The 26,260-nt window shown below is 49.3% G+C and overlaps 2 protein-coding genes across 2 annotated transcripts; one reads left to right on the top strand and one right to left on the bottom strand.

The window, feature by feature from the left end:
- The first annotated feature begins 16,225 nt into the window (after window positions 1–16,225).
- On the top strand, window positions 16,226–18,996 carry LOC120549547. Its single transcript, XM_039786548.1, has 4 exons — window positions 16,226–16,285; window positions 16,601–16,963; window positions 17,088–17,180; window positions 18,072–18,996. The coding sequence occupies exons 1-4, from the start codon at window positions 16,226–16,228 to the stop codon at window positions 18,900–18,902; spliced, it is 1,347 nt and encodes a 448-aa protein (XP_039642482.1). The 3' UTR covers window positions 18,903–18,996.
- Window positions 18,997–22,939: 3,943 nt separating this feature from the next.
- On the bottom strand, window positions 22,940–24,144 carry LOC120549546 (cyclin-dependent kinase D-2-like). The gene is made up of 2 exons (XM_039786547.1): window positions 23,296–24,144; window positions 22,940–23,168 (listed from the first exon to the last, which is right to left on the bottom strand). The coding sequence occupies exons 1-2, from the start codon at window positions 23,817–23,819 to the stop codon at window positions 22,940–22,942; spliced, it is 753 nt and encodes a 250-aa protein (XP_039642481.1). The 5' UTR covers window positions 23,820–24,144.
- Between the last annotated feature and the right edge of the window lie 2,116 nt (window positions 24,145–26,260).

The raw sequence follows: 26,260 nt of genomic DNA, 5'->3' as shown, positions 1-26,260 counted from the left end.
TTCCTTCATGTTGATAGTTAAGCTTGTCATTTTGGTTGGATATGCAAACTTAGTTTCAAGCCTTGTGACCAGTAGAGTAATTGAATTAGAGGCGCGAGCGAGCGAGGCCTGGGACAGGCTGAAGAGGACAGCTGTGACTGACACCTGCGAGCGCGTTTGCAAGTCAACGACCTTCGCGGCAGAAAGCACCACCAAAAACTAACATTAGCGTCGAACCACAGCGTGTGTTGCGGGCGCGCGAGCGAGCCCTGGGACAGGCTGAAGAGGACAGCTGTGACTGACACCTGCGAGCCGCTTCGCGTTGTAAGTCAACTTGATACGCGCGGTACCAGAACAACCCAAAATAACATTAGCGTCGAACCACAAGCGTGTGTTAGCGAGCGCCGCGAAGCGAGGAAGCCCTGGGACAGGCTGAAGAGGACAGCTGTGACTGACACCTGCGAGCGCGTTTGCAAGTCAACGACCTTCGCGGCAGAAAGCACCCCAAAAACTAACATTAGCGTCGAACCACAGCGTGTGTTGCGGGCGCGCGAGCGAGCCCTGGGACAGGCTGAAGAGGACAGCTGTGACTGACACCTGCGAGCGCGTTTGCAAGTCAACGACCTTCGCGGCAGAAAGCACCCAAAAACTAACATTAGCGTCGAACCACAGCGTGTGTTGCGGGCGCGCGAGCGAGCCCTGGGACAGACTGAAGAGGACAGCTGTGACTGACACCTGCGAGCGCGTTTGCAAGTCAACGACCTTCGCGGCTGAAAATCACCCAAAAAACTAACATTAGCGTCGAACCACAGCGTGTGTTGCGGGCGCGCGAGCGAGCCCTGGGACAGGCTGAAGATGACAGCTGTGACTGACACCTGCGAGCGCGTTTGCAAGTCAACGACCTTCGCGGCAGAAAGCACCCAAAAAACTAACATTAGCGTCGAACCACAGCGTGTGTTGCGGGCGTGCGAGCGCCCTGGGACAGGCTGAAGAGGACAGCTGTGACTGACAGCTGTGACTGACACCTGCGAGCGCGTTTGCAAGTCAACGACCTTCGCGGCTGAAAAGCACCCAAAAAACTAACATTAGCGTCCGAACCACGAAAGCGTGTATTGGGGGTCTTTTTTTGAAGCGCCCTGGGACAGGTAGAGAGGACAGCTGTGACTGACACCTGCGAGCGATTGCAAGTCAACGACCTTCGCGGCTGAAAATCACCCAAAAAACTAACATTCGCGTCGAACCACAGCGTGTGTTGCGGGCGCGCGATCGAGCCCTGGGACAGGCTGAAGAGAACAGCTGTGACTGTCACTTGCGAGCGCGTTTGCAAGTCAACGACCTACTCAAATACTCTATATACATATTGTGTATGGGCCACAAACCTGAGTTCTATATCCCGGCTCTCATCATTGTGTGTGTGTGTGTGTGTGTGTGTGTGTGTGTTGTGTGTGTGTGTGTGTGTATGTGTATGTGTGTGTGTATGTGTGTGTGTGTGTGTGTGTATGTGTGTGTGTGTGTGTGTGCAGTGATTCATTGACAAACTGAAATGATTGTGTAATTCATTATTTTATTAAGTTTTGCAATAAGTGTTACAAAAACCCACAAGCCTTACAGCCGACTGGTTGAAGAGGAGACAGAGGATACATCGACATGGCTCTAGCTGCTGAATCTCTCCGGTTTTGGTTCTGCTCGACACGAAGCACTCGTAAGACTGCGGTGAAATCAGCACTGTGAGCGGCTTGGGATTGTCCAGAGGGTTCAAAAGCATGCCCTTGCAACCCTCCCTGTTGGCGCATGAGGGTAGATCTTGATCGTTAAGCATGATACACAGCAGTGATCTATTGTACACGTTGCGAGCCAGAGCCCTGCCCGATATTGAGCGTTCTGCAAACGTAGCTAGCAGAGGACGCGGGTTCTTGGCCAGTATTTGCAACACGGTCAGCACGGGGGTGCAGCTGGCACACATAGGGTTCCTGGCGCAACTGGACATACACGTGCACACTTGCGGCGCGAAGCACTCAGGGAAAAGGGCTCTGATGTCTGATGGAGACAGGTGTCTACTCTGTGACACCTTGTTGAAGACCCATGCTCTCATGACATCCCTATAAGTGGCAGTCGTTTCCGCTGCATACATGAGGGAGGTATTGGTCACCGTGTCCCCACACGGCTCTTTGTGCTTGTCCAACCTATACACGGTAAGGGTCTCACGTCTAGACCTTTGATTCAAGGCCCTTGAGCATTTCAAACATCGAGAGCCCTGGTTTTGTAGCCGTTCAGAGGAACAACGAGTACACATCCAGTCACAGCATACTTTCTCCTTGGTGCTTTCGAAGCATGCACACACGGTGCAGATGAACCCCGACAGCGTTGGGCAGTTTGTGAAGTGAGGCTCGCTCAAGTGCCAGTCCGATTGTTTTGAAGCATGTAGAACACACTCTGACGTTACATTGACAACGGAGTTTAATCCCCGCCCTGTTCTTGTCTTTGCTGCTTTTAACCAAGGTCACCAGGCACACGAAACACTTTGCACTGGACGAGTTGAGACGTTTGTTCTTGGTCGCGGCCCCGATGTTTCTGTAAGTGACTGTGGCCACTCTCCGGTAAAGATTTGTCGCTTTCCGCACCGCTCCCACCATTGTTTCTGTACGTTTCCTGTCGCAGTCTCTCAGCAGGCCCTCAGGAACTAGGCCAGTGAACGCAGGGTTGTCGTCGATGGATCCTGTCGTTTTGTGCTGCTCGCTGTTCAAGGCGCTAACTCTGGACCCTGTCCCTGTGATCGGGGACATGGTGTACATTCCCGCAGCGGAGGGTTTCAAGTTGAGGGATCTTAAGGAAGAGCTAGTGAATACAGCTTGCCCAGCTCACAGATACAGCTTTGGACACGCAGTGAGGACACTGCGTCAGCACGCGTTTAAGGAAACTCGGTGCTCGTGTGAGTCTGTGTCTTGTTCGAAGCCGCGGAAGGACTGCTTGGAGGAACAGCACGTCGCCCCTTTTGTACCTGATGCCACAGGGAACGCCTGCATGTTGCGGGGTGGGGCGAGGCGAGGGACGAATGCAGGGTCCGGATCTAGCGGGATGCTTTGGGCGTATGAACTGGACACTGTGGTTATGGCACACAGTTGGCTGATGCGGAATCGAAGCCTCAAATACCCCAAGTGCTGTGGGGCCGTGCTTGTTTATCAGCTCAAAAAGTCACCAAGTCTGCCTCCGGGTTTGTACGTCTACAGAACACACCCGCGTCACTTTGGCTGCATTGTGGAGCGACCTTTGACGGTCGTGGAACAGTTCAACTTTGATGGTCACCAGAAGCGGTTTAGCAGCAGAGGGGAAGAGCTACCCGGCGACATTACCATAGATATGTTCCCCGGCCATGAGAATTTAAGCGCCCTGTACGTGATCAACCGGAATCTCGCCGTGTCCCCACGGGAGTACGGGAACAGAATGTACGGAGAGGCAAGAGCCTTGGATCTCATCACACGCTGCTCGACGCCACCCGAGATTGCGTGTGAGTATCACGCGTTTAGTTTCTGGTATTCCTTACCTGGTTTGAGATGCTTCCAACCTACACCGTTTAGCTGCGGGATCAAGCACGAGCGCGCCTCAGCTATCACCGATGGGCTCAAGGCGTCCCTGGTAGAATGGACACTCAAGCAGGATGGAAGTAGTTGCATGGCAATTGCCGTGCAACATACTCTGTACTATCATGCCAGGGACATGAAATACCAGATGATGGTATGTCATACGGTCAGGGACACTGACACATCACTGCAAATATTCAGACTTTGACGGTACGGCAATGACTCGGCACCCTTGGCACTTCACATGATGTTTACAGGTCTATGGTCCAGGCATATGTATAACTGGGGACTCATCAGACTTATGGTTGCAACAATAATTGTTTTGATCACTAAAGGTACTTTTTATTGTCACATACACATACATGTAGCAAAATTCATTCTCTGCGTTTAACCCATCCCTCAAGGGAGCAGTGGGCAGCCATTTACAGCGCCCGGGGACCAACTCTATATCTGAGCCAGTGCCTTGAGAACATACAAACTCCACACAGAAAGGCCCAGAACGACCTGGATTCAAACCTAGAACATTCTTGCTTTGAGATCACAGTGCTATGCATTGGGCCACCACCATGCTGCACACTAATCGCCATTTCACATCTTTTCTTTTTTATAGAGCGTTGTGCAATGGAGCCCCGGGATGAAGTGGTCATGTGGAGGACTGTCGCAACAGCTGTCTACTATGGAGCCCTCGAAGGTCATCGTCGTGATAGAACATTTGCCTGCATAGATGATATCATACAATACTTGTACACATACCAGGATAAACAAGGGACGCCAGGCTCGGCCACAGACTTCTACTACCACTCCGAGGAGCTAATGCATGGTCCCGTGAGTCTCAATATGTTCTTCGATGGCCACAGTAGGTCTTGCATACTGTGCTGGAATATATCGATGACAGCAACTGGTGGTAGTTTTAGGGCTGAGACCACTGCCCGGAGGACAATTGTGAACAGTGTCTGGGAGTGCTTGGAACACTTGGCTGTTATGCACACACCTTACTTTGTGATGCTGTTTGTGGAACTCGTGCAGAGCAAACGGTACGTTTTTCACAACACTGCAGAGGCCAGAAGCCGTATTGCCAGCTACATGTTTGGAAAACTCCAAACAAACAGCATCGGATTTGACCAAGGAGACACTGCAGAAAGGTTCCTAAAGCTATGGTGGAGATTACAAGACAAACGAAGTGCCAGGACACTGACCGTGTCCATCCCTTGGTATCTTGAGTTGCAAACCGATGATGCTAATAACAAATGGAACATAAGGCGTGACGCATTTGTTGGCAGAAAACCTGAACACATTCCTGAAGACACAGTGCCTATGTCACGAAATAGGTCACACTGCCACACGCTCTGCCGATGTAGATGTGACAACGAAGATAACAACACTGCCCAGGCGAGACGTGTGTACGTTCTCGTTGAGGGTGATGCTCCCCAAGAGACACATCGAAGATGTTCTACATTCAGCTGTAAAGGCTTACAAAGACAGACAAGCCTCTCGTGGGACCTGGAGTCTCGCAGCCCAGAGGATGGATTTGGAACACATGGCCTGCTGCAAAATTCTGGCACCCAGGCTCGATTGTCTGGTGTTTGAGGCTGCGAACGATGTGAATAAGGAGAAAGTTGCAATGATGCATGTGGTGACGACTCTGCATCGTCAATGGCAGACCTTGGACTCTTGGATGGCAAGCATGCGAGTCAAGTCACTGAACCAGGACCAGCTTGCTTCTCACATCAACAAGGTCCTCCTAGGAGTAATGGGCTCTCTCAGAGACACGTGCCTGGCAAACAAGAGACCTCACAGACGCTTGTATGCGAAGCACAACCTCGCCACAGCGTTCTTTGTACACCGTGAGACTGGAGACGTGCTATCTCTATTACCATTCATCTCATCTTCCAGGATGTACAGGTCTTCCAATGATAAGCAGGACGAAACATGTTTCCGCAAAGCTTGCGCTACCCTGGCGATGTGTATATTGTACCAATCAAACGAGGTGCATGGCAATGTCCCCGACAGACATGAGAAGCTCGAGGCCTGGTGGAAATGTGACAAACCTTACCCGGGAGCTGGCTCAGCGGAGAGTCAAAACCCGAAGGCTGGCTCAGCGGAGAGTCAAAACCCGCGAGCTGGCTCAGCGGAGAGTCAAAACCCACGAGACAGGCTCTTGCTGGACACTTGGACATTTTGCAGGACCGGGCTGGTTAGCGATACGGAATGGGCCACACTGAGACCAGACACAGCCGGACATAGGGACATAAGCGAGATCGACGTGCCTCACGTGTGGTTGGGTGAGGATTCAAGACCATACGAAGCTCTTAAGGATAAGCTTCTGGATCTGGGATTGAAGCAACCCCTAAGTGTCAGCGTCATAGAGTTGCTGAAGGAATGTGAAGCGTCCGTGTTTCGTAACAGTGAAGGATTCACTATGGCTAACCCTGAGATCCACCAGAGACTGATGAGCACTCTGACAGCCACCACACACCGCACAGCTTCAACAGCCACAGAAAGCAACACAAGCTTGCCGGGTGGTAGAGGTGTACACAATGACAAACGCTCCAAAGATAGACCAGTTCCTGACGTAGCAGTTAAGAAGCACCACGTTACGACTGACATTGCCGTCGGAAAGCACAAGCGATGGGGACAAGTCAATGACGTCCTTGGGGGATCATCATCAGGTATCTCCACATTCTTGGAGAGCAACCCTGAATTGGTCTCAGAGTGTCACCCTGAATCACGCACCGGTACCGGTAGCCGTGCATTAGAGTGTACTACCAATATGCTGTTTGACCTGTATGAGAACAGCTTCAATGATCCTGCGTATCTCCAAAGATGTATAGCGGAATCAGAAAACGTTGTGAAAAATCACAGTGGACAGCGGCCACTGCGGGGGCCGCCTCTGGTTCCTCAGCCAGTCAACCATGTTGTTGAAGTAACTGACCCAGACATGCTACAATCACACCTGTCTGGCCATCAGCTATCAAGCCTCGGTGGGGGACAGGGTGTAGCAGTAGCAGGACCTGTGACGGCACCTGTGGCAACATTAGGACCTGTGCACAGAAATGGGGAGGGGACTGTTGGACCCTTGGAGACGCCTGAGACCAAACTGAGACGGAAACGCAATTGGAAATCGAGAGGTCTAACTAGCACAGAACTGAAGGAAAGTGGCTATCAACCTTACAGCGCTATTGTGTACGAAATATGTGCCAATATGCTGCCAACGTTAGACCGCAGTAAGTGTACATGGCCTCTCGGGATCAAAATCGAGGACGGAGAAGCCGAGCTGGAATACCCTGAGAAGTTTGACCACGACCAAAAGGTAGCCTACAGTACACTGAGCTACCAGTCCTCTAGAGAAATATATCAAACGGTGAATCTGGCCGAGCCTCCCTGTGACGGCTTCAAACACGTCAACTTGATAACCGACAAGGTACCGGTTTTGAAAAGGAGTGACACAATCAAGCTCCTTTTGGTCAGAAGTCACAAGCCAAAGTACCTGGGCTTGGTCTACACCATGCAAAATGTGCCTGGGTTGTTGGTGCAGAGGGTTGTCTATAAGGATGTCAAGATTATAGAAGATGTCTTGGACATGCACACGTCTCTCCAAAAACATCCATTCATACCCAGAACATTCGCTCTGCACCTTTCGGAGAACCCGTTCGAAAGGTGTGGTGCAGCTACCTTTGTAGGCGAGGCTGTAGGAGACTGGAACTTGAGCTGCTTGCAAGAAAGGACATTCCCAGATCAGGAGAAAGCCACGCTAGCCTACCACATCTTACAGTGCCTCCTACGAGCACAGATCGTAGCGCTCAGGGTTCTGGGGTTTGCTATGAAGTTGCTACAACCGGCGCGGATTTGGAGATGGAATACTGGATTCAGAGTTGACTTCATCGGGTGCCTGGTTGACACAATACATATGTGGGACAGTGTTGATTCCATGCAGAGCGGGTCAGGTGCCATAGTCCGGACACTGGACCAGCTGGGTTTACTTAGTTGTTTGCCACGCCATGTGATGGACCCTTTAATCGTGGCTCGGGCAACTGACACCGAAGAAGAAGCACTCCACAGTGTGTACAACCTGTGCCAATTCACAGAGCGAGAGACTTTGGTGCACAGTGACCTGGAGACCATACTAGGCTCTGACCGGTACAAACACATCACGCTGGAGACCAAGAGCTTCATCCTCGAGCCCTACGGGCCCTTCAACATACAGTTTCACAACCAGTTCTTCTCGTGGAACAGAGCCATTGTAGTGGAGCCCGTTCTTGGCACAAAGCATCCAGTCCTGGCTCAGGTGATAGCCACCCAACCTAAATCAATCAATCAATCAATCAAAATTTATTTGTATAGCGCTTTAAAACAACCAGCAGGTATCCAAAGTGCTTCACATCTGGAGCTAAGAATAGACAACATATCTTGCAATAAGAAGAATGAAATGTAGAAAACAGTAAAATCATAAAAAGGTTACATAGAAACAGAAAGAGGAAATTGTCACCCCACTACTGCGTATTAAAAGCCATTCTAAACAGGTAGGTTTTGAGTTTAGACCTAAAAAGAGCAACATCTGTAATTGTGCGAATATCAGGGGGTAACTTGTTCCAGTGTCTCGGGGCAGCAACCGCAAAAGCCTGATCACCCCATTGTTTGTACCTTGACCTTGGGACTTCTAAAACCAGTTGGTTAGAAGACCGCAAAGACCGGCTGTGCTCACGCAGGGTTAAAATCTCAGATAGGTACTCCGGGGCTAGGCCATTAAGGGCCTTAAAAACAAAAAATAAAATCTTAAAATCTATTCTAAAACGCACAGGGAGCCAATGTAGGGTGAAAAGAACGGGAGTGATGTGTGCACGTCTAGATGTATTTGTTAAAAAGCGAGCAGCAGCATTTTGCACAAGTTGAAGACGTGAGATGGAGGTCTGATTCAAACCAACATAGAGAGAATTACAGTAATCCAACCTTGAACTAATAAAAGCATGGATGGCTTTTTCTAGATCATGCCTGTTAGGGAATGGCTTAACTTTAGCCAGGAGACGGAGCTGGAAAAAGCTCATTCTAACAACATTGCTGATTTGTTTGTCAAACTTCATGTTGCATTCAAAAGTAACCCCCAAATTTCTGACAGCTGGCTTAAAATATGAAGCCAGTGCTCCAAAACTCAAGGATGGACCGTTTGTCGTGCTTGAAGTACTGAAGATGATACACTCCATTTTATCTTCGTTCAAGTTTAGAAAGTTTTGTGACAGCCACAACTTAATGTCATTGATACAACTAAGCAGGGAGTCTAATGCGACACGGTCATTTAGTTTGATAGGCAAATAAATTTGCAAATCATCTGCATAACAGTGAAAAGATAAGTTGTGCTTTCCTATTATAGCCCCTAACGGCAATATATATAAAGAAAACAGGATTGGGCCAAGAATTGAACCCTGGGGTACCCCACAAGAGAGAGGAGTGGTTGACGAGGAACAGTCACCAATCATAACAGAAAAGCTCCTATTCGCCAAATAGGAGCTAAACCACTGAAGTGCCGAGCCTCGGATGCCTACGTACTGATCAAGGCGAGAGAGGAGGACTGCATGGTCTACCGTATCAAACGCCGCTGTGAGGTCCAATAGCACTAAAACAGTCGGATTCCCGGCATCTACACACAGGGCAATATCATTGTGCACTCTAAGAAGTGCAGACTCAGTGCTGTGACGTGATCTAAAACCAGATTGAAATTTTTCAAACACACAGTTCAGTTGCAAAAAGGCTTGTAACTGTATAAAAACAACTTTTTCCAAAACCTTTGACAGAAAGGGCAGATGGGAGACTGGTCTAAAATTGGACAACACTGTAGGGTCAAGATTAGGCTTCTTAAGTAGGGGCCTGACCACAGCATGTTTAAAGGCAGCCGGGACAGAACCTAAACTAAGACAAGAATTAAAAAAAGTGAGTAGACTCGGCCCAATGGTGTCATTAAAAACCTCCTTCACTATCCTGGCGGGAACAATGTCTAACGGACAGTGGATAGGTTTCATGTGTTGCACGATCTCAGAAAGCAATGTCAGAGAAACTGGCTGAAATTCCTCAAACACAGCAGAATGCACAGGAGCAGCAGGTACAAACACATTAAAACTAACACTGGCATTTTGCCTGACCGATGCAACTTTGTCAATAAAATAAAAGAGAAACTTCTCACAGGTACTAGTTGAAACCTCTGTCGGATCAGAGGTGCATGGATTTACAACAGAGTTAATAGTATTAAATAACACTCTGGGTTCATGGCAACTGCTAGCTATTACGGAAGAGAGATGTTGCATCTTTGCCACCTCCACAGCCTTCTGGTATGTGGCTAGACTGTCTCTTAATAAACCCAGTGATACTTGCAAATTGTCCTTCTTCCATCTTCGTTCAGCTTGCCTGCAGTGTTGCCTAAGGGCCCTTGTGGAGTCATTTAGCCAAGGGTCAGCCTTAGGTTTAATAGATTTAGTCCGGACAGGGGCAATAGAGTCTAAAATTTCAGTGCACGTGGAGTGGAACACAGAGAGAATGTTATCTGGATAAGAGGGAGATACCACACCATTCATAACACAGAACTGTGAGCCCCCGAATGCCAAAGCAAACTCTCCAGCTGAAGAGGAGGTGATGCAGCGGCGCCTAGAAGCTGAGGAGACAGGCTTACTAGCAGGTGGTGGTACACTGATCTCAAACCTTATGGGGAAATGATCTGAGATGCCAGTTTCTTTTATTTCACTTAGTGAAACTGAAAGCCCATAAGTAATAATGAGGTCCAGGGTGTGTCCAAGATGATGTGTCGGCCCTTTCACACACTGATTAAGACCAAAAGAGATTAAAAGTGATTTAAAATCATTAGCAAGTGGGTTAGAGGGGCAACACACATGAATATTGAAGTCCCCACAAACCAGGAGCTTGTCGTACTTTGTAACAACATCAGCTAAAAACTCCGAAAACTCACACATAAAATCCTTGTTGTGTTTTGGTGGGCGATAAATAACTGCACACAACACAGGAGAATCCAAGTCAGCCACAAACAGCTGAAGTTCGAAACTATTATAACAGAGTGCAGGTAACAATCTGCATCTGTACTCATCCTTGAAGAGCGTGGCCAGCCCCCCACCTCGACCTGACGCTCGCGGAGAGTTGAGGAAAGAACAGCTGGGGGGGAGGAGCTCCGAGAAGGCACTGTCATCACCTGGTTTCAGCCAGGTTTCCGTCAACAGAAGAAGGTCCAGAGCATTGGTCTTAAAAAAGTAATTGAGGATAAAAGTCTTGTTTGTGAGTGATCTGGTGTTGATTAGCGCCATGCGAATTGAGCGCCGCTCAGTCTGTTGGGAAGCACGATCGAGCGGGCGGAGATTCCCATGAACGCAGCCTCGCCTGGAGCGCATCCTGCTCCACCGGCGGGGACATTTGTATTCGGAATCCGGGACCGTCAACTGGAGCCATCGGTAACTGTGTACCAGAGAACGCCGCCGATTGCAGGCTATGAACTCCGCGGAGAACCCGAGACACGGATGGCCCGGATCGCGTGTGTAGGGTGATGCCAGGTAAGCTCTGAGCCTTACACGAACTCCGCCTCTTTTTCCGCGTCTCCTGCGGCGATTGTTGCGGAGCCGAAGGCCGGGCTGACGCCATAGATAGGCCGGAATGGACGCCAGGAAAGGCGGCGGCATGGTTGACTGTCCATCTGAGCCGTAGATCGGCACTTTTTCCACGGAATTGCGGATACTTAAAAGAGTCAGGCGGTCATATACCAGCAGCGGTGACAATTAGTAAAAGCAGGCAAATCAATAAAAATTCCAGCACAGGTAAGCGGCGAGACACACACAGCGGCGCCATCTTACCCAAAGCGCAGAGAGACAAGAGACTGCCAAACTCTGGCAGCTTCGGTTCTCAAAAACGAGCCTCTGGATCTGTGCCCAAGACACCTGCAAGGGCTACTGTGAGTCTTGAGTAGAGTGTGAGTGCAGTAGCTGTCGATTGAGACCTTCACATTCACACTACCCAAATCATGTTGACACACAGCTGGTCCAACTCTCTCTATCAGTGTCCGTTGTGGCGCTTGTGGGGATAGGAAGACTGTGTATTTCTACTATAACCTTTTATTGCCTCTGTGAATCCCTTTTTGCTTTCTCTAGTGTCACATTCCGTGCCTATGGACTTTTGCTTTTGTGAATGTCCCTTCTTGTGTATATGCTCTTTCATGTTTGAAAACGCAGTGTCTTTTGTAGTATTTAGTTTTGATTGCCTGTGTTGTACGTTCTGTGGACAGTAACGACCCTTGAAGCGTGTATCTCAGTTTGTTTTTATTTGCACACCAATCAAATCCTTTTTGGCACTTGTGGGGATGTGAAGACTGTGTATTTCAACTATAACCTTTTATTGCCTCTGTGAATCCCTTTTTGCTTTCTCTAGTGTCACATACCGTGCCAAAGGACTTTTGCTTTTGTGAATGTCCCTTGTTGTGTATATGTTGTTTCATGTTTGGAAACGCAGTGTCTTTTGTAGTATTTAGTTTTGATTGCCTGTGTTGTACGTTCTGTGGACATTAAAGACCCTTGAAGTGTGTAACTCAGTTTGTTTTTATTTGCACACCAATCACATGTGCACGTTCTCACAATGTCACAGGCTTATACTCATCACTGGCACTTTGTGAAAAGAAAATGACTATGATCTGGGTTGTAAATGGGAAATGAGTGTTCTGTGATCATCACTGAGAACTTTCAGTGAGCCTTGAGCATCAAGGACACTTCGTCTACGGACAACCACCGCTGGTATTACATAAGATGATCAGTCAGACCTTCAGTGTCAACCTTTTCAACACTTAGGTACGACTTGATGCCCTCGTCGTAGCTATTAGACTCAATGTATTTGACAGTAGTGTCGATCAAGGTTTTGCGATCCACCCGGCGATAGTCTAGACCCACTAGTGCGGCTACTGTGTGGAATCCGCAGTGGTTGTCGGACGGCACTTTCACAACATTGAGATTATTCAGTCTCACGTAATTGTGAGCCTTGTGATAGCAGTGTGTGTCTGTCATCTCCTGGGGTGCATGTACGGTACGTAGGTTGAGACCATGGACCATTACGTGCCAGAGACCCATATTGTAACAGAGGGAACCAGGAGCCCACGACGTGTAGTGACTGTTGACGATATAATAATTGTATCCACTAAAATTGAGCTCTATGTTGACTCCAAATAAACCTGCTATAATCGCTGTTACAGGTATAAACTTGTCTTCATTATCGCACGGTTCTTCGAACAGAACACGTATGTCATTGCAGACAGCAAGTATCGAGTCATCACAGTTGAAACTCTTGACTGCTAGATGTGCCATAACGGCCAGAGCTTCGGGTGTCAAGGGTTCCGCACCGGCAGCAGCAGCAGCTGTCTCGGTTGATGCTGATGTAGTTATGGGGTTCGTCGTTGAATGCATGAAGAGGACCCAGAGTGCCTCTATGAGTGTACCGTGAGAGCATGCACATGCTGTCACAGCTGCCGTACCCGGGCTCTTTCCGTACACGGTAGACGCGATGCTGACCATGCAAGGGTTTTTGATGCTCGGTGATGTGTCCCGGTTCGTTTCTGATACCAGTTGCACATTTCTGTTAGTCAGGAATATGCAACTTTCGCGAAATCCAAACTTGTCTACGTCGACCACTAGCCCTTTGCATATGCGCCGAGGCCCCTGGGGTCTGACACGTTCACCATCGGCACTAGCATCCTGCTGTGGTTCGATAGTCTCATTGTGGCATTCGTGTTTTGCAGATTCGCAGATTGGAGAAGGATAGCGCCAAACGTCCTGCTCCTCAGACTCGCTCTGTCCATCTACACATTCAAAGGTCTCAACCGATTCATCTCTGCATGCCATGTGTAACATGCTATCGATTTGGTAACCGTTCTCGTCCTCGCTAATCCGAAGCGTGTCGCACCACGGATCAAACTCGTTGCCGGGTCCACACAGGGCCTGTGCAATCGGTCTGGCAAGAGACCTCGTCAACGTGCCCTGGATGCTGCTATGTAGCCCGTGCGCGAGATTGCCAAGGTAGGTGAAGCGCGGTTCGGAGATTGCCAAGGTAGGTGAAGCGCGGTTCGGTGTCAAACCAAATGTCTCGGGTCTCTATCGCACTCTTCACGCTGGCTGGGGTCTGGTTCAGTTTCTCTGTGTAAGGCAGCTGAGCCAGAAGCTCGGGCACGTATAGCTCCGCGATGCGTAGCACGGTCCCTGTGTCAATCAAGTTGCCAAAGACTATCCGTAGAGCGTGTACAATCTCGCTGTGGTCAAGTACTACGTGACTATCAGATCCCCCGGGTGCACGATTAAGGTTCAGAGCTGCGCACAGGTGTTTATCAGCATCTGAACCTGTTTGGGACAATCGTTTCTTCAACACGGGCTGAATGTGCAACATTCCCACATACACCAGTACATACCACGCTGCAAAGTACAACAGGCCTGCTGAGGTGACCGTGTGCCGTGCGCTGTGCCGATCATAACCCTCGCTGTCCTCGTGCCCAACCACGCGTAGGCCACAAGCTGCGAATGTCAAAGCTATCGTGGAGCTCACAAGTCGATCAGGAACACTGTCACCCTGTCCCGCCGGGCACGGTAGAACTCCTTTGTGCAAGACTTTGATCATCATACACCTTTCAGATTCGCTTATGAGAGTGACTTGGGCCAATCGTGTTCAAGGGACCCAGGAGGTGCTTTTGTGTAATGCGCCGTTGCTGACTCTGACAAGCCCTCCGGTGCCCATTGTGTGTAAACGTTCCAAGACTTGGCGTCACACGCATCTCTCTACGCTCTCGCCAGCAGCTCAAGTGTGTACTGGGAACTGGGCGAAACGGGGAGAGCCAGGGCTTTGAACAACTGGTAACATGTCCTGGTGGAGTTGACAAACACGGGCCATATTCTACCCGAAAACTCGCGTGGTTAGGAGCCTTCACGCGTGAGATCGTCCACAGCAGAAGCAGCAACCTTGGGGAAGCACGGGACGAGCTTGTGTAATCACGTGCACCTCTTGAGCCCTGGCCTCCATCGCCTCGGGGCATTGGTCAGGACATCCACCGCTGTCGATATGTCCCAGCCATTCCACTCGCTTGCAGTCGGCTGGGCAGCAGCAGCAGCAGCAGCGGCAGCCCCACGCTTAGGGGAGAATCCTTGGTTTTGAGTAATTATATTTACCAACTCGGGTTCGGCATTGAGACCCGCTTCATGCTCGAACTTTGAGGCACGTGTGGGTTTAGATGATGAGAATGGAATGTGATCACTGGCAAACATGACAACGAGAGCCTCCAAGTCAAATGAGGCTCCGGTGGCCTGGCACTCCTTGAACTTCATCGAGTGTGCCACGATTGACTGGGTCCAAGCTTCTATCAACTCTTGGACATCAGACCCCGGAGGCTTGTGGATTTGATACAGGAGCCAGCATAGTTGAATCACAGCTTCGTTTCGCACTAGTCAATCGCGCTGTCGAGAAGCCTCGACTGCAGCACACTCCATGAGAAACACGCAGGATGTCAGGAGTCTACGCTTACAGTCTGAACATGGAAGTTTTACAATGCGAGCCTCGGCGCAGCGCACTGACCGCACGGCGGACCAAGGGCTGCAGCCGCACCATTTCATCTTGTCCAGTATCGCCGTTACGAGTGTGCAGCCGTGTACAGTGTGTTTAGCTTGGCTTTGACACGTACCGTGGTGAGCAAACACCATGGAACAGGTTCTGTTCTTGGCGATAGACTTCCAATCATAAAACTCCTGTGCCCAGCCAAGTTTCAGCTCGTTGTTTGTGCCACTGAGTTCCTTGCGTTCATCGATCCAGTCCGAACGAAGTGTTTCACGGAGAATCGGGGCGAGCATGGCGTCGCAGGCAAAGGGTCCAAATAACTCTATGCACTGGTTCATGTTTTCTTTCTCCGAGAGCCACTTGTGTGTCAGATACAATAGCCAGTCGTTGTTGTGTCTGGTGCGAGTCTTGTCAAAGCACATAATCACTAAAGTCCTGTTGTTAAATAGGTCACAAAGTACGCGATGTTTTAAATAGGGGAAAAGACACAGCGTCAGCATGACCACCATGGTGTTGAAGTCAGCTCTCTTGCTGTGTTTGTCGTTATACTTGCACGTCACTTTCCTCATGAACCGGGTGATCTTGTCATCACGCGAGTTGAACAGAGTCGATAGGGCCACGGCGCTCTTCAACACTGCCTCCTTCACAACCGAGGACATCTCTCTGGAGCAATGCAGCGTGGGCTTGCCAGCGAATTGTATCGCCGCGCTAGCTCAAATATCTTGGTCGGCCAGGAGAAAGCGTGGGTCTTTCCACGAATGTTGTTCAACACCTGACTCTTGGCGCATCGCCCGTATTGGCGAGCGAATTTGTCGGTCAGTGCTGTTGAGAACAGTGCGATCATGACAGGCAAGCTGGCTTTCAGTATGAGATGGTTGACGCTTCCATTCCGCGATAGCTGTATTCGTGTTCCATGAGCATAGCCCATTTCGACAGGTTCCCTTTAGCGGCACATAGTACGCTATGTGCCGGCTAAGGACCCTGTCAAAATGAAAAGCTCTGCGACCGAATGACTGAATTCCTCTGAACTCCAACTGAGGCTTCTGAAATACGAGCAGGGCTGCAACGGGCACGGTGACTCTGATGAGTGCGCCTGATATTGGGTTCGCATGGCCATGGATCGTATCAAAGAGCAACTGGAAGCCGAACACACGTCTTCGCTGCTGTGTGTTGGGCACACGTAGCCCCGAATGTGGTCTCTGAAAGAACATTCGTTCTCGACGCAGTAGCTCACCCATTGCGGGTCCTCTATTAACGCTGTATGGGAATGATACATGCTGGGTCCGTCCGCTGAGACTCGGCCCCGGTTACTGTCCTTTCTCTATTGTCTTTTTTTTCCTTTTCTCTTCTCTGTCACGTCTGTACCCACCTTCTTCTGGGAGCCAACTCCGCTCCTCTCACATGTGTACCGTTGAAATAACCAGTGTCATTACGAGTGTGATCCTAACCCACCTATCCTGTGTCCACATCTTGTGTCTTCACAGGCTAGCAGAGGACAGAGCGCTGACCTCATTCTCGTAGACGGTGGGCTTTGTCAGTTCCAAGGTGCTACTGGGCACCCGAACATCGCTGCGACAGAGGGCGGAAAGCAAGTGCACATCACGAGTCATGTCAACAACACCCCGTGGCGGCACAAAGTTGCTGACATCCGTGGAGAAAACGGGGAGCCGGCTTACCATGTAGTCTCACAGAGCTTCAAGTGTAGGCGCCACGAGGGAGCCGGACTGACGCGGCGCTTCGCCTCGGAGGTGTACTGTCCTCAACACATATCCGTAGACAACCATCTGAAGGAGTTGATGAACATGGTCACGCCAAAGGGATTCGGAGCGAAGTCACGGGAAGCAGCAGTACGTCATCCACCGACACCAAGACCGACAACACCACTCCCTTCGAAGTCCTCGGTCATAAACAAGTTCCTGTCAAACAACAGCGGCCAACCCTTGACCATATGAGACGGGCGCCTCTGGTCAGAGCCTACCTGTGTCTCGACCCGACGTTCGAGGAGGCTCTAGATCCTGTGCCGGAGTGTGCTGTGCCGTGGAGCTGGCGGGTGGCAATCTAGTGGTGAGTTGTCACGTTCTCCCCGGGCTCTAACGCGCCCAAACCAGAAGATCGCTAAACATGTGTCCATAATTTAAAGGTCTGTAATTTTCGCTACGCTGCTGCGGTCCGTTGTTAGCCACCGGCCTTAGGTCTAACAGGGTGCAGATGTATGCGCTTATACGAGCCTCGTCCTGTATCGTCAATGTGGTCTCCGTGTCGGGCACGAAGCACGAGATCAGGTCCAGGGCCTGGGTCCACACGCCACATGTGCACTTGGAGTTCGATAATTTCACCATCCACCCTGTTACCGCTAGCGAAATAATGGTGTGAATAGATCCTCTTGTCCGCACGCTCTCCTTGATGATGGCCATGTACTTTAGGGCTCCGCTGCGAATGGTCTCGGCCGACGCAAATGCTGCCAGCACCATATCACAGTACCCCTTCCAGTTGCAGCTCGAGATACACCTGTGCACGAACTGCTCTGGGACATGGTTTCCGATCGCGAGTGTTATAGCCCTGGACAACTCGTGGAGTGAATCACACGCGTTTTTACCAGGTCCTCGTTTGTTGTAAACGGACACTAAGGTGTCGATCGCGAGTATTCTAGCGGGCGAGAAGGACACGAGCTGGCTGTAAAGGTTTCTGAGCTGACCGTGATCCATGTTAGAGTAGAAGAGTACGTTGCGATGGAACATAGTGAACACGATCATGAACTCATACTGCGATGTCAGGTACTCCCATGGTATTCTCATCAACATTTCAACTTCCTCTTGAGCCGCCCGACATGTGGGACAGAACATGATGATGATGATGATGATTACTTTGTGTTTGTAGTGAAATCCTCCTGGCCCAAACAGTCTGTGTTATACCTTTCTCTCGTTGTCTGTCCCTACCCCTGTCCCCACACCACAGGTTATGGCCCTGGAGGAACTGGAGATACGCGATTTGGATCATGTTACTCAAGTCTACGCTGCTCTGCTAAGCGCTCATGTCAGACTACTGAAGCTTGTCATGCCCAGAGTCATGTGGAAAGAAGTCCCTGTGGTCATAGTGTTTGAACAAAACACCTACGTCAATGCCCTGGTCGATGTGAAAAATCTAATCAATCACTCGCTAGCACGCTCCGGGTTCAAGGTGCTGTTCTACAACAAGTGGTCACATATCAACAACAAGTACATGCTGGGGAAGCACGTGGGCGCAAGCACCAAACTCGCTATGGTTCTCAGTACGGTGTCGGCGATCAATAGAGAAACGCTGTATTACTGTGACACCGTCATGTCCCTGGGCTGGGCAGTGTTATCCGAGGCCATAAAGAAAACAAACATACTTGAATCGAGCATGGGCACCGCACGGGGTTCGGGCTCAAGTAGTAAGATGGGCTCCACTAAGGAAGTGTCCATGTACAGGCGCTCGCAAAGGGGAGTCAATTTGGCCACAGATATCACAGCGAGTGTATTGGAGACATGCGACGTCATAGCGTTGCCTGAGGCTAGGCTCGCTGACAAGACCCATGCACAGCAAGGGAAAGTTCTACTCGGGAAATTGAGAGAAGAACTGTCTACGGTCACTATCACCGAGTCCGCTAAAGGTGGCACGGTGACCACAGGGGGCAAGAAATCTGTAAACGGAGAGTACACCAGAGACGACATGCTCTCGGCCTTCTTGCTTCTATGTCACACGAGAGACGAGATACACGGCCAAGACAGGTCTATCAGACTCGGCGGCGAGGTTTATTGCAACTAGCATGCATGCATGTATGTACTATGTGTGTCATTGTTCCTGCGACTTGATCTGATAATAAAGAAAGTACACCATAGAGAGTCTCGGTTGTTGTTTTTTATTGAGTAACTGTGTTACAGACACACATCACGTAGCTAATACACATTCAGGGTTTCATAAGCAATAATAGAACATGGGTCAAGTAGCATAAGCACAGGCTCTGTCAGTGCCAAAACCACATTGTGTCACATACACAATACACTAGAAAGCACAGAGGTTGACAAATTCAATCGTCAATCGGTCTTCAAACACGCACCTTTGGGCAGTTGATAGCAGTCGAAGAAGCCGCTACACTACACCGGTCTATACCAAAAGCCTGCACCGGATTCTTGCGTGAAATTCCAGGCCATTGCTGCCGCCGATATGCAACTTCGTCTTTGTGACAATAACGAAGAGCGGGATCAGAATCAGGGTCTGAACAACAAGACTCGTCCGTGTCCGTTTCTCCATCGGAAGAGGACGAGTCCTCTTCTGTGTCTCCGTTGGAAGAAGACACGTCCTCTTCTGTGTCTCCGTTGGAAGAAGACACAGGGTCCTGGTCACCAGGTCCTTCGTACCCGGTATCCATGTCTTGATCGAGAGCAGAGTCCTCGGCAAAGGGTCCCTCGTCCCTGGTGTCTACGTCTTTGTTGTACAACTCGTCGCTCTCCTCTATAACGCTGAGGTCTGTCAGGAACAATGATGCCATTTTACTGAGTACCACGGAAGTTGTGCCTCCTTTGGCACACGAATACGTACAAGTTGTAGTGTTCCCAGTGGTTGCAGTTCTGGTGTACGGGCAACTTGACCGAGTCGGGTCCATCTAGCTGCACCTTGCAGAATCTAGTGCGAGCCTCTGGTATTGACTCTCACCACACACGCTCGGCTGAAGGGTGAGTCTGTGCGATTAGGAGCTGGCTCGTAGTTTGGCGACCAGAGTCCGGGCTGCAATCAGAGATGGGCTACAGTCAATGTTGTAGTCGGTTCTAATTCCGGTCAGGGCTCGACTCCCCTTTATCCAAATCCAGAGCCTTCGGTGAAGACATCCACTGCTGAGAAAAGTAGAAACCTCCGCTCGGATGAATGTGTGAGATCTGTGCGCGGATCAAGTTGCTCTTTGCTCGGATATCACGGCGAGTGTATTGGAGACACGTTACGTGATAGTGTTGCCTGAGGCTAGGCTCGCTGACAAGCCCCGTGCACAGCGAGGGAAAGTTCTACTTGTGATATTGAGAGAATAATGTTCTCTACATTCTTGCTTCCGTGTCACACGAGGGACGAGATACATAGTTGAGAAAAGGTCTATCAGATGTGTGTGTGTGTGTGTGTGTGTGTGGGGTTCTTGTGACTTGATCTGAGGACAATAAAGAAAGTACACCATAGAGAGTCTCTGTTTTTATTGAGTAACGTGTACAGTACACACATCACGTAGCTAGTACACATTCGGGTTTCATAAGCCATAACATGGGTCATGTGTAAAGCAGAGGGTTGACAAAGCCAAAAACACATTGAGTCACATACGCAATACATACACAAGAAGAAGCAGAAACAGGTTGACAAATTCAATCATGGCACAGCGGCACTCTTCAAACACCACTCATTTGCGGTCGTTTGCCGCTTGGCAATTTATGCTGAAGTCGATGTCACCCGCTGTATACCAAGTGCCTTCAGGTCCCCATTGCTCAAGGAATTGTAGGCCGTGTTTCCGGTAAAATGCAATTTCTTCTTTGGTGTAATAACGAAGAGCGGGATCAGAATCTGAGTCTGACCGAAACCACGACATAATTTTACTGAGTGTACCTCCTTTGGCACATGAAGTTGTAGTGTTCCCAGTGGTCGCATTTCTGGTGTCAGGGAAACTTGATGGAGACTCGACCGTGTCTCTGTCAGAAGAAGACGCTTCCCTGTCCGCGTCTCCATTGGAAGAAGACACATGGTCCTCGTCACGGGGTTCTTCGTAACCCGTGTCCGTGTCTCTCGATCGACAGACGAGTTCTCGCCAAGGGTCCCTTGTCCCTGGTGTCTGCGCTCTTCATTGCAACAACCCTCTTGTCCTTCATGTCACTGAGGTCTGTCCAGAACAACGATGTTATTTTACCAAGTACTGCGGAAAGTGTGCCTCCTTGGGCAATTGTATCTCCTTGGGCACATGTCGGGCTATCGGTTCGTCGTACCACCGACAACTGAACCTTCTTGTACCGTCGCCGCGACAATTGAGCCGCCCTTGACAGATATCGAAGACCTCGTTCCACCGCGTGGCGACAATTGAACCTCCTTCGCACGTATGGAAGACATCGTTCCACCATGTGCCACTACAATTGAACCTCCTTGGCACGTATGGAAGACATCGTTCCACCGGGTGCCACTACAATTGAACCTCCTTCGCACATATCGAAGATGCTGTTATACCGCCATCCCCGTGGTTAAAACTGTGGTGTAAGAGCGACTTGACTGAGCCGGATCCATTTGGCTGCACTTTGTGAAATCTAGTGCGAGCGGGTGACACCTTTGAGTTGACTCTTAGTTTGGCGTCACAGTCGTTAAGAGTCCGGGCTTCAATCAGAGATGGGCTACAGTCAATGTTGTAGTCAGTTGTAATTCCAGTCAGGGTTCAACTCCCCTTTATCTAACTCCAGACCCTTTGGTTACGACGTCCATAGCTGAGTCAAGTAGAAACCTCCAGTCGGATGCACAAACATGCTCTGTGGTGGGATGAATTAGCTCCTTGCTCGGATGAATTAGTTCTTTGCTCGGATGTCTAATACTCATAGACACTGCTGTTAGTCTGACCCTAACGGGTCCCCTCGGACTTCATCAGGCTCTTATCTGTGCTGACATCCGATCTAAGCAGCATTCCATTTGTCCCCTCGGAGCCCAGCTGCAGTTGGTGTTTAGGTTTGGATGTGTGATCAAAATGTGTGTTGAGCTTTGTTGATTTCAGAAAGACTAAAAGGTATCGCATATATGGTATTGTAGAGTGATGCCAAAATGGTTTCTATTGCATGCTTAAATGGTTTTGTTAACATACATGTCTCCCCTTTTTGTTTAGATTTTCTTGTTGTTTTTCTTGTTCTTGTTTCTGCTAGATGTCTGCACCTTGTCAATGTCGTTATTTAAGTACTGCTGCAGCCACTTGGTCTTCGGGTTGATGCAAACCTCCTTGTGTGCGCAAAAAAAAAAAAAAAAAAAAAAAAAAAAAAAAAAAAAAAAAAAAAAAAAAAAAAAAAAAAAAAAAAAAAAAAAAAAAAAGAGAGAAAGGGGAGGTTTTTTGTTTTTTTTATTAAAAAAAAGAAAAAAAAAAAAGGCAAAAAAAAAAAAAAAAAAAAAAAATTGGATACAAAGCCACAGCTTGGATAGAAAGCCACAGCTTGGATAGAAAGCCACAGCTTGGATACAAAGCCACAGCTTGGATAGAAAGCCACAGCTTGGATACAAAGCCACAGCTTGGATGCCTTAAGGTAGCTCCGCCCACTCTAGCCACCCAGACCTAAGATCTTATCAGTCTGCCAGTGACCGAGCTAGGGTGAATATCACCACAGTTAATGTACAGTAGTGTGTAAAGTATGTAAAACTGGACAGTGTGTCAATATGCTTATATACCTATAAGGGTTTCACATTCACTTGGGTGTTATTTACTAATGATAGCGTTTGGTCGGGGACAGCCAAACTCTGAGACACACTGCAATCGGTATCCGCTATCCCAACTCAGCTAGGTCCCACCCAAGAAAGGGAGTTTCTGTTAAACAAACTAAGTGTGTTGTTGGCCCATTATTCAAATTGAGGTCCACGCTCACAGAACAAGCTATATTCTGATGTATATAGGCCTACTATCCTGTGGCAATGTCATTGTGAACCATGTGCTGATCCTAACTGTCAACTTTATACACAGACAACAAAGACAAGAATTGTGATCAAGGTTGCTTTCATGTTTATTTGCAATACATACACTGACACATTGTGAATCATGTACACATTTAGTGAATAAAATAATCATGTTCATGCTATTGCTTGTTTCTTCTTCCTTACACCCGCTGTCGATAGATCCGGTCTCTGACCAGGTCTCTGTCTTCTTTGGTCATATGAGCAGCCTCAGTCCATTCGGTGTCCTTCAGCAGCGCGTGAGCTAAAAGTCTCTCGTTCGCGTGAAAAGCCAACAATTGGAAGACAATCCTTTTGACCAGTGCACACTCCATCACCTTGGGCATCAGGGTCTTAGGGTCCCAAGGCATGAGTGATGCATCGGGGTGGTCTCTGGGGCACAATGTCCTCACAATAATATGGGGTAGTGGACTCCCAAGTCCTCGCGAATGCCACTCTCCCTTCCATGGCGTCGACAATCATTACCCCGAGGCTCCACATGTCTATGGCACAAGTGTACTCTGAGGTGCCACCTTCAACAAACAATTCAGGGGCCCTGTACGCCATCCACTTACAGGAATGTCTAGAGAGGCCCATGTCAGCGACTTGTACGGTTAGATCTTCTGTCAGCAGCACGTTGAATGGCGTCAGGTCCCGGTGCACCAGGTTCAGTCTGTGCATGTACAACAGTGCTTCAGCCACTTGAACTGAAAAACGAGCCACGAAACTCAACGGAATAATCTCTAGCGCTCGGACTTGCTCGTGACACAGGTGTCCACTGTGAATCACGTTCGACAATGTGTAGGGTGCGTAGGACATGAGCATGGCCATCATTCCATTGTGGATGACACATTCATGGATCTGGATCACATAAGGGTGGCCCTGTAGTACCGTGAGACAGGATAGCTCTCTCACGGTTGCATCCTCTACGCCGCGCTTGTGACATTTCAAGGCAAACTCTTTTCCAGTTTTTTGACACGTGGCTTTGTATACGGTTCCATAGGTGCCTTCGCCGATTACTGCGCCTGTCAGGTACTTATTCATGATATCTTACGGTCTGCACCTAAAGTTTATGGAAGGCTTCTTGACCAATCACCCTGTGTGCTCTGTGATATACCGAGCCACAGCGGACATGAACCGTGCATTTTATGTTCCTCGCTGTGTACAGGAGGCGGGACGGTGAGGAGAAAAACATGTCCTACTGTGGCCAATTATCCGAGCACGGCTGTTTGTCCGTTTGCGCACATTGACAATTGGAAGATTGCTGTATGGGATATGCCACTGAGCAGCATTGTAAACAAGCCAAAATCTGGCTTTGTTTTATTGTAACAAAATGTCTCATTCAAAAGGAGTTGTGTCAAAGTTTGGACACAATACCGTGGCTGTGTGCGACTGTGGCTGTGTCCGACCGTGCTTTGTCCGACCGCGGGCTGTGTCCGACTGCTGACTTGTGTCCGACCGTGGCTGTGTCCGACCTTGACTGTGTCCGACCTTGACTGTGTCCGACCGTGGCTGTGTCCGACCGTGGCTCGGGGCTATATGTAGGAACTTGGCTGCTTTGTGTCTGAGCAATAGTTAACGGAATCTGACATACGCATCCATTCACAGGGTTTCACTATTTCTCATCGGCTGTGTCGAAGATGTATGTTCAGCAGCTGGAGATGTACAAGCACGATATAGCCGAGAAGCATGAACTTTTCAGGCGTATAGTAGATGGAGTCTTGTACGACGATGATGACCCTGATGGTCAGGAACTACTCATGTCCTGTCACAGTAAGGTCAATCCTGTACACATGCTTCACAAGGTCATCGACCACTGCCTCCAGAGCGAGAAGCGAGCACAGAAGTTCCTCGAGGTTTTGCAAGAGACAAATCCCAATTTGTACACCAACCTGACAACGTGCGGACCGCAGGGCAAGTACGGTGAGTAAAAGGAAACACACACGAATGCATTGCACGCTTGACTTGGAACCCGGGACAGATCGTGATCTCTATTTCCCTTTGTGTGTTTGTTACAGTCAGGGAAGTGCCTCCGGCAGTGGAAATCACCAACAAGGTCCATTCCGAACTGGGTGAAAGGGTCGAGGATCTAGGGAACATGATGATGCTACCTCGTTACACCAAGAACATCACCGACATCTGGACCGCAATAGATGTACTCATGGAGTATGGGCAACTGCTTCCCGAAGAATACGAGGAGTTGTGGATTAACCGTCGTGATCGCAATGGTACGATTAAGCACCTGGAATACCTGTGCATCCCCGGAGGCAGTCGGAGATTCATCTCCTTGGTTGTGGCTTCGTGTAACATGCATGTGTTCGACCTTCTCGGCATGTCTAGAGAAGACGTGCTTGTGTTTGCATAGTAATGTTTCCTCTACTGAGAGACATGTCTGTCTGTTTATGTGTGTATCTGTGTGTTACAATGAAATAAACAGTGACAAATACAGACTTTCTTATGTGGATTTATTTTTACAAGGTACTTGAAAGGCACAATGAACTGCACAACAGCAACAGCAATCTTGTCATTCATACTGGACCTCTGTGAACGGCAGGCTATCATACCGTACAAATGACATCAAACACAGGCATATGCTGTACATAGTCATATAAACTGATAAGCTGTCCCCGGGAACCACGCTTCTGTTTTCATTGTGCGTGAGTTGTGTTCTTTTTGTGCCCATCACGTCTTTGTCATGACATAGTCAGAAATAAGGCCAGTCTAGTGAACATTCTTGCAAGCCAGTTTCTTTTCTGGTTCAGTGAAAACTGCAACTCTGAAAGGTCCTGTTCTACCAACCACTGAGCACCCAGAAGCCACACCTCTCCTTGGAGTTTGGGTACCGTAGAGGAGTCCGTGATGAAGCTGAGATATTCCGTGTAAAGAGGATGAAGCTCAATGAGTAACGCCTGACCGTTCTCGCGTATCTCCTTGGCGCCAATGTCCATCTCTTGCACACCTTGCACCTCGAAGGAGACATCCAGGACGCCGTTTGTGTTGATGGGGAGAGGATACTTGGCATACACGTTGTAGAACCTACCCTGGCTCAAACTCATAGCTTCGCCGCATATGCTAGTCAGGTTAGCGTGAGCCAAGGCTGAAGCCTTCATCGCTGGTCCGCACAGATCTGGGTTGCTAGTCCACAAGGACAGCGCCACTTGTAGGTTCTGCGGCCTGAGGCGGCGGAACTCGATGTCTTCAGCGAGTCGATCCACATAGACCAGTCGCCCGTCCGCGGTCAACCAGAAAGCTTTCATGTCTTGCTGGTCGGCTATCTGGACGGAACACACCTGGCTGCACAGCTCGGCGTTGCGGTGCCATCAGCGCTCGGGTTTAGGTGGCGCCATTCCCGCTCGAGTTAACTGCTCCGTTCTATTTCCTCACCTGGTGCTGCCAGGGCACCCCGGAGTAAAGCCAACAGTATCTAAAGTGAATCTTGAGTGGTAACACAAACTCCATTACTGTAGATTGTGAGGGGCTCTTTA

This window comes from Perca fluviatilis, chromosome 20 (genome assembly GCF_010015445.1).
Source record: "Perca fluviatilis chromosome 20, GENO_Pfluv_1.0, whole genome shotgun sequence".
Classification (NCBI taxonomy): Eukaryota; Metazoa; Chordata; class Actinopteri; order Perciformes; family Percidae; genus Perca; species Perca fluviatilis.
The sequence above is the reverse complement of the archived record's forward strand: the minus strand, read 5'-3'. Positions and strand labels throughout refer to the sequence as shown.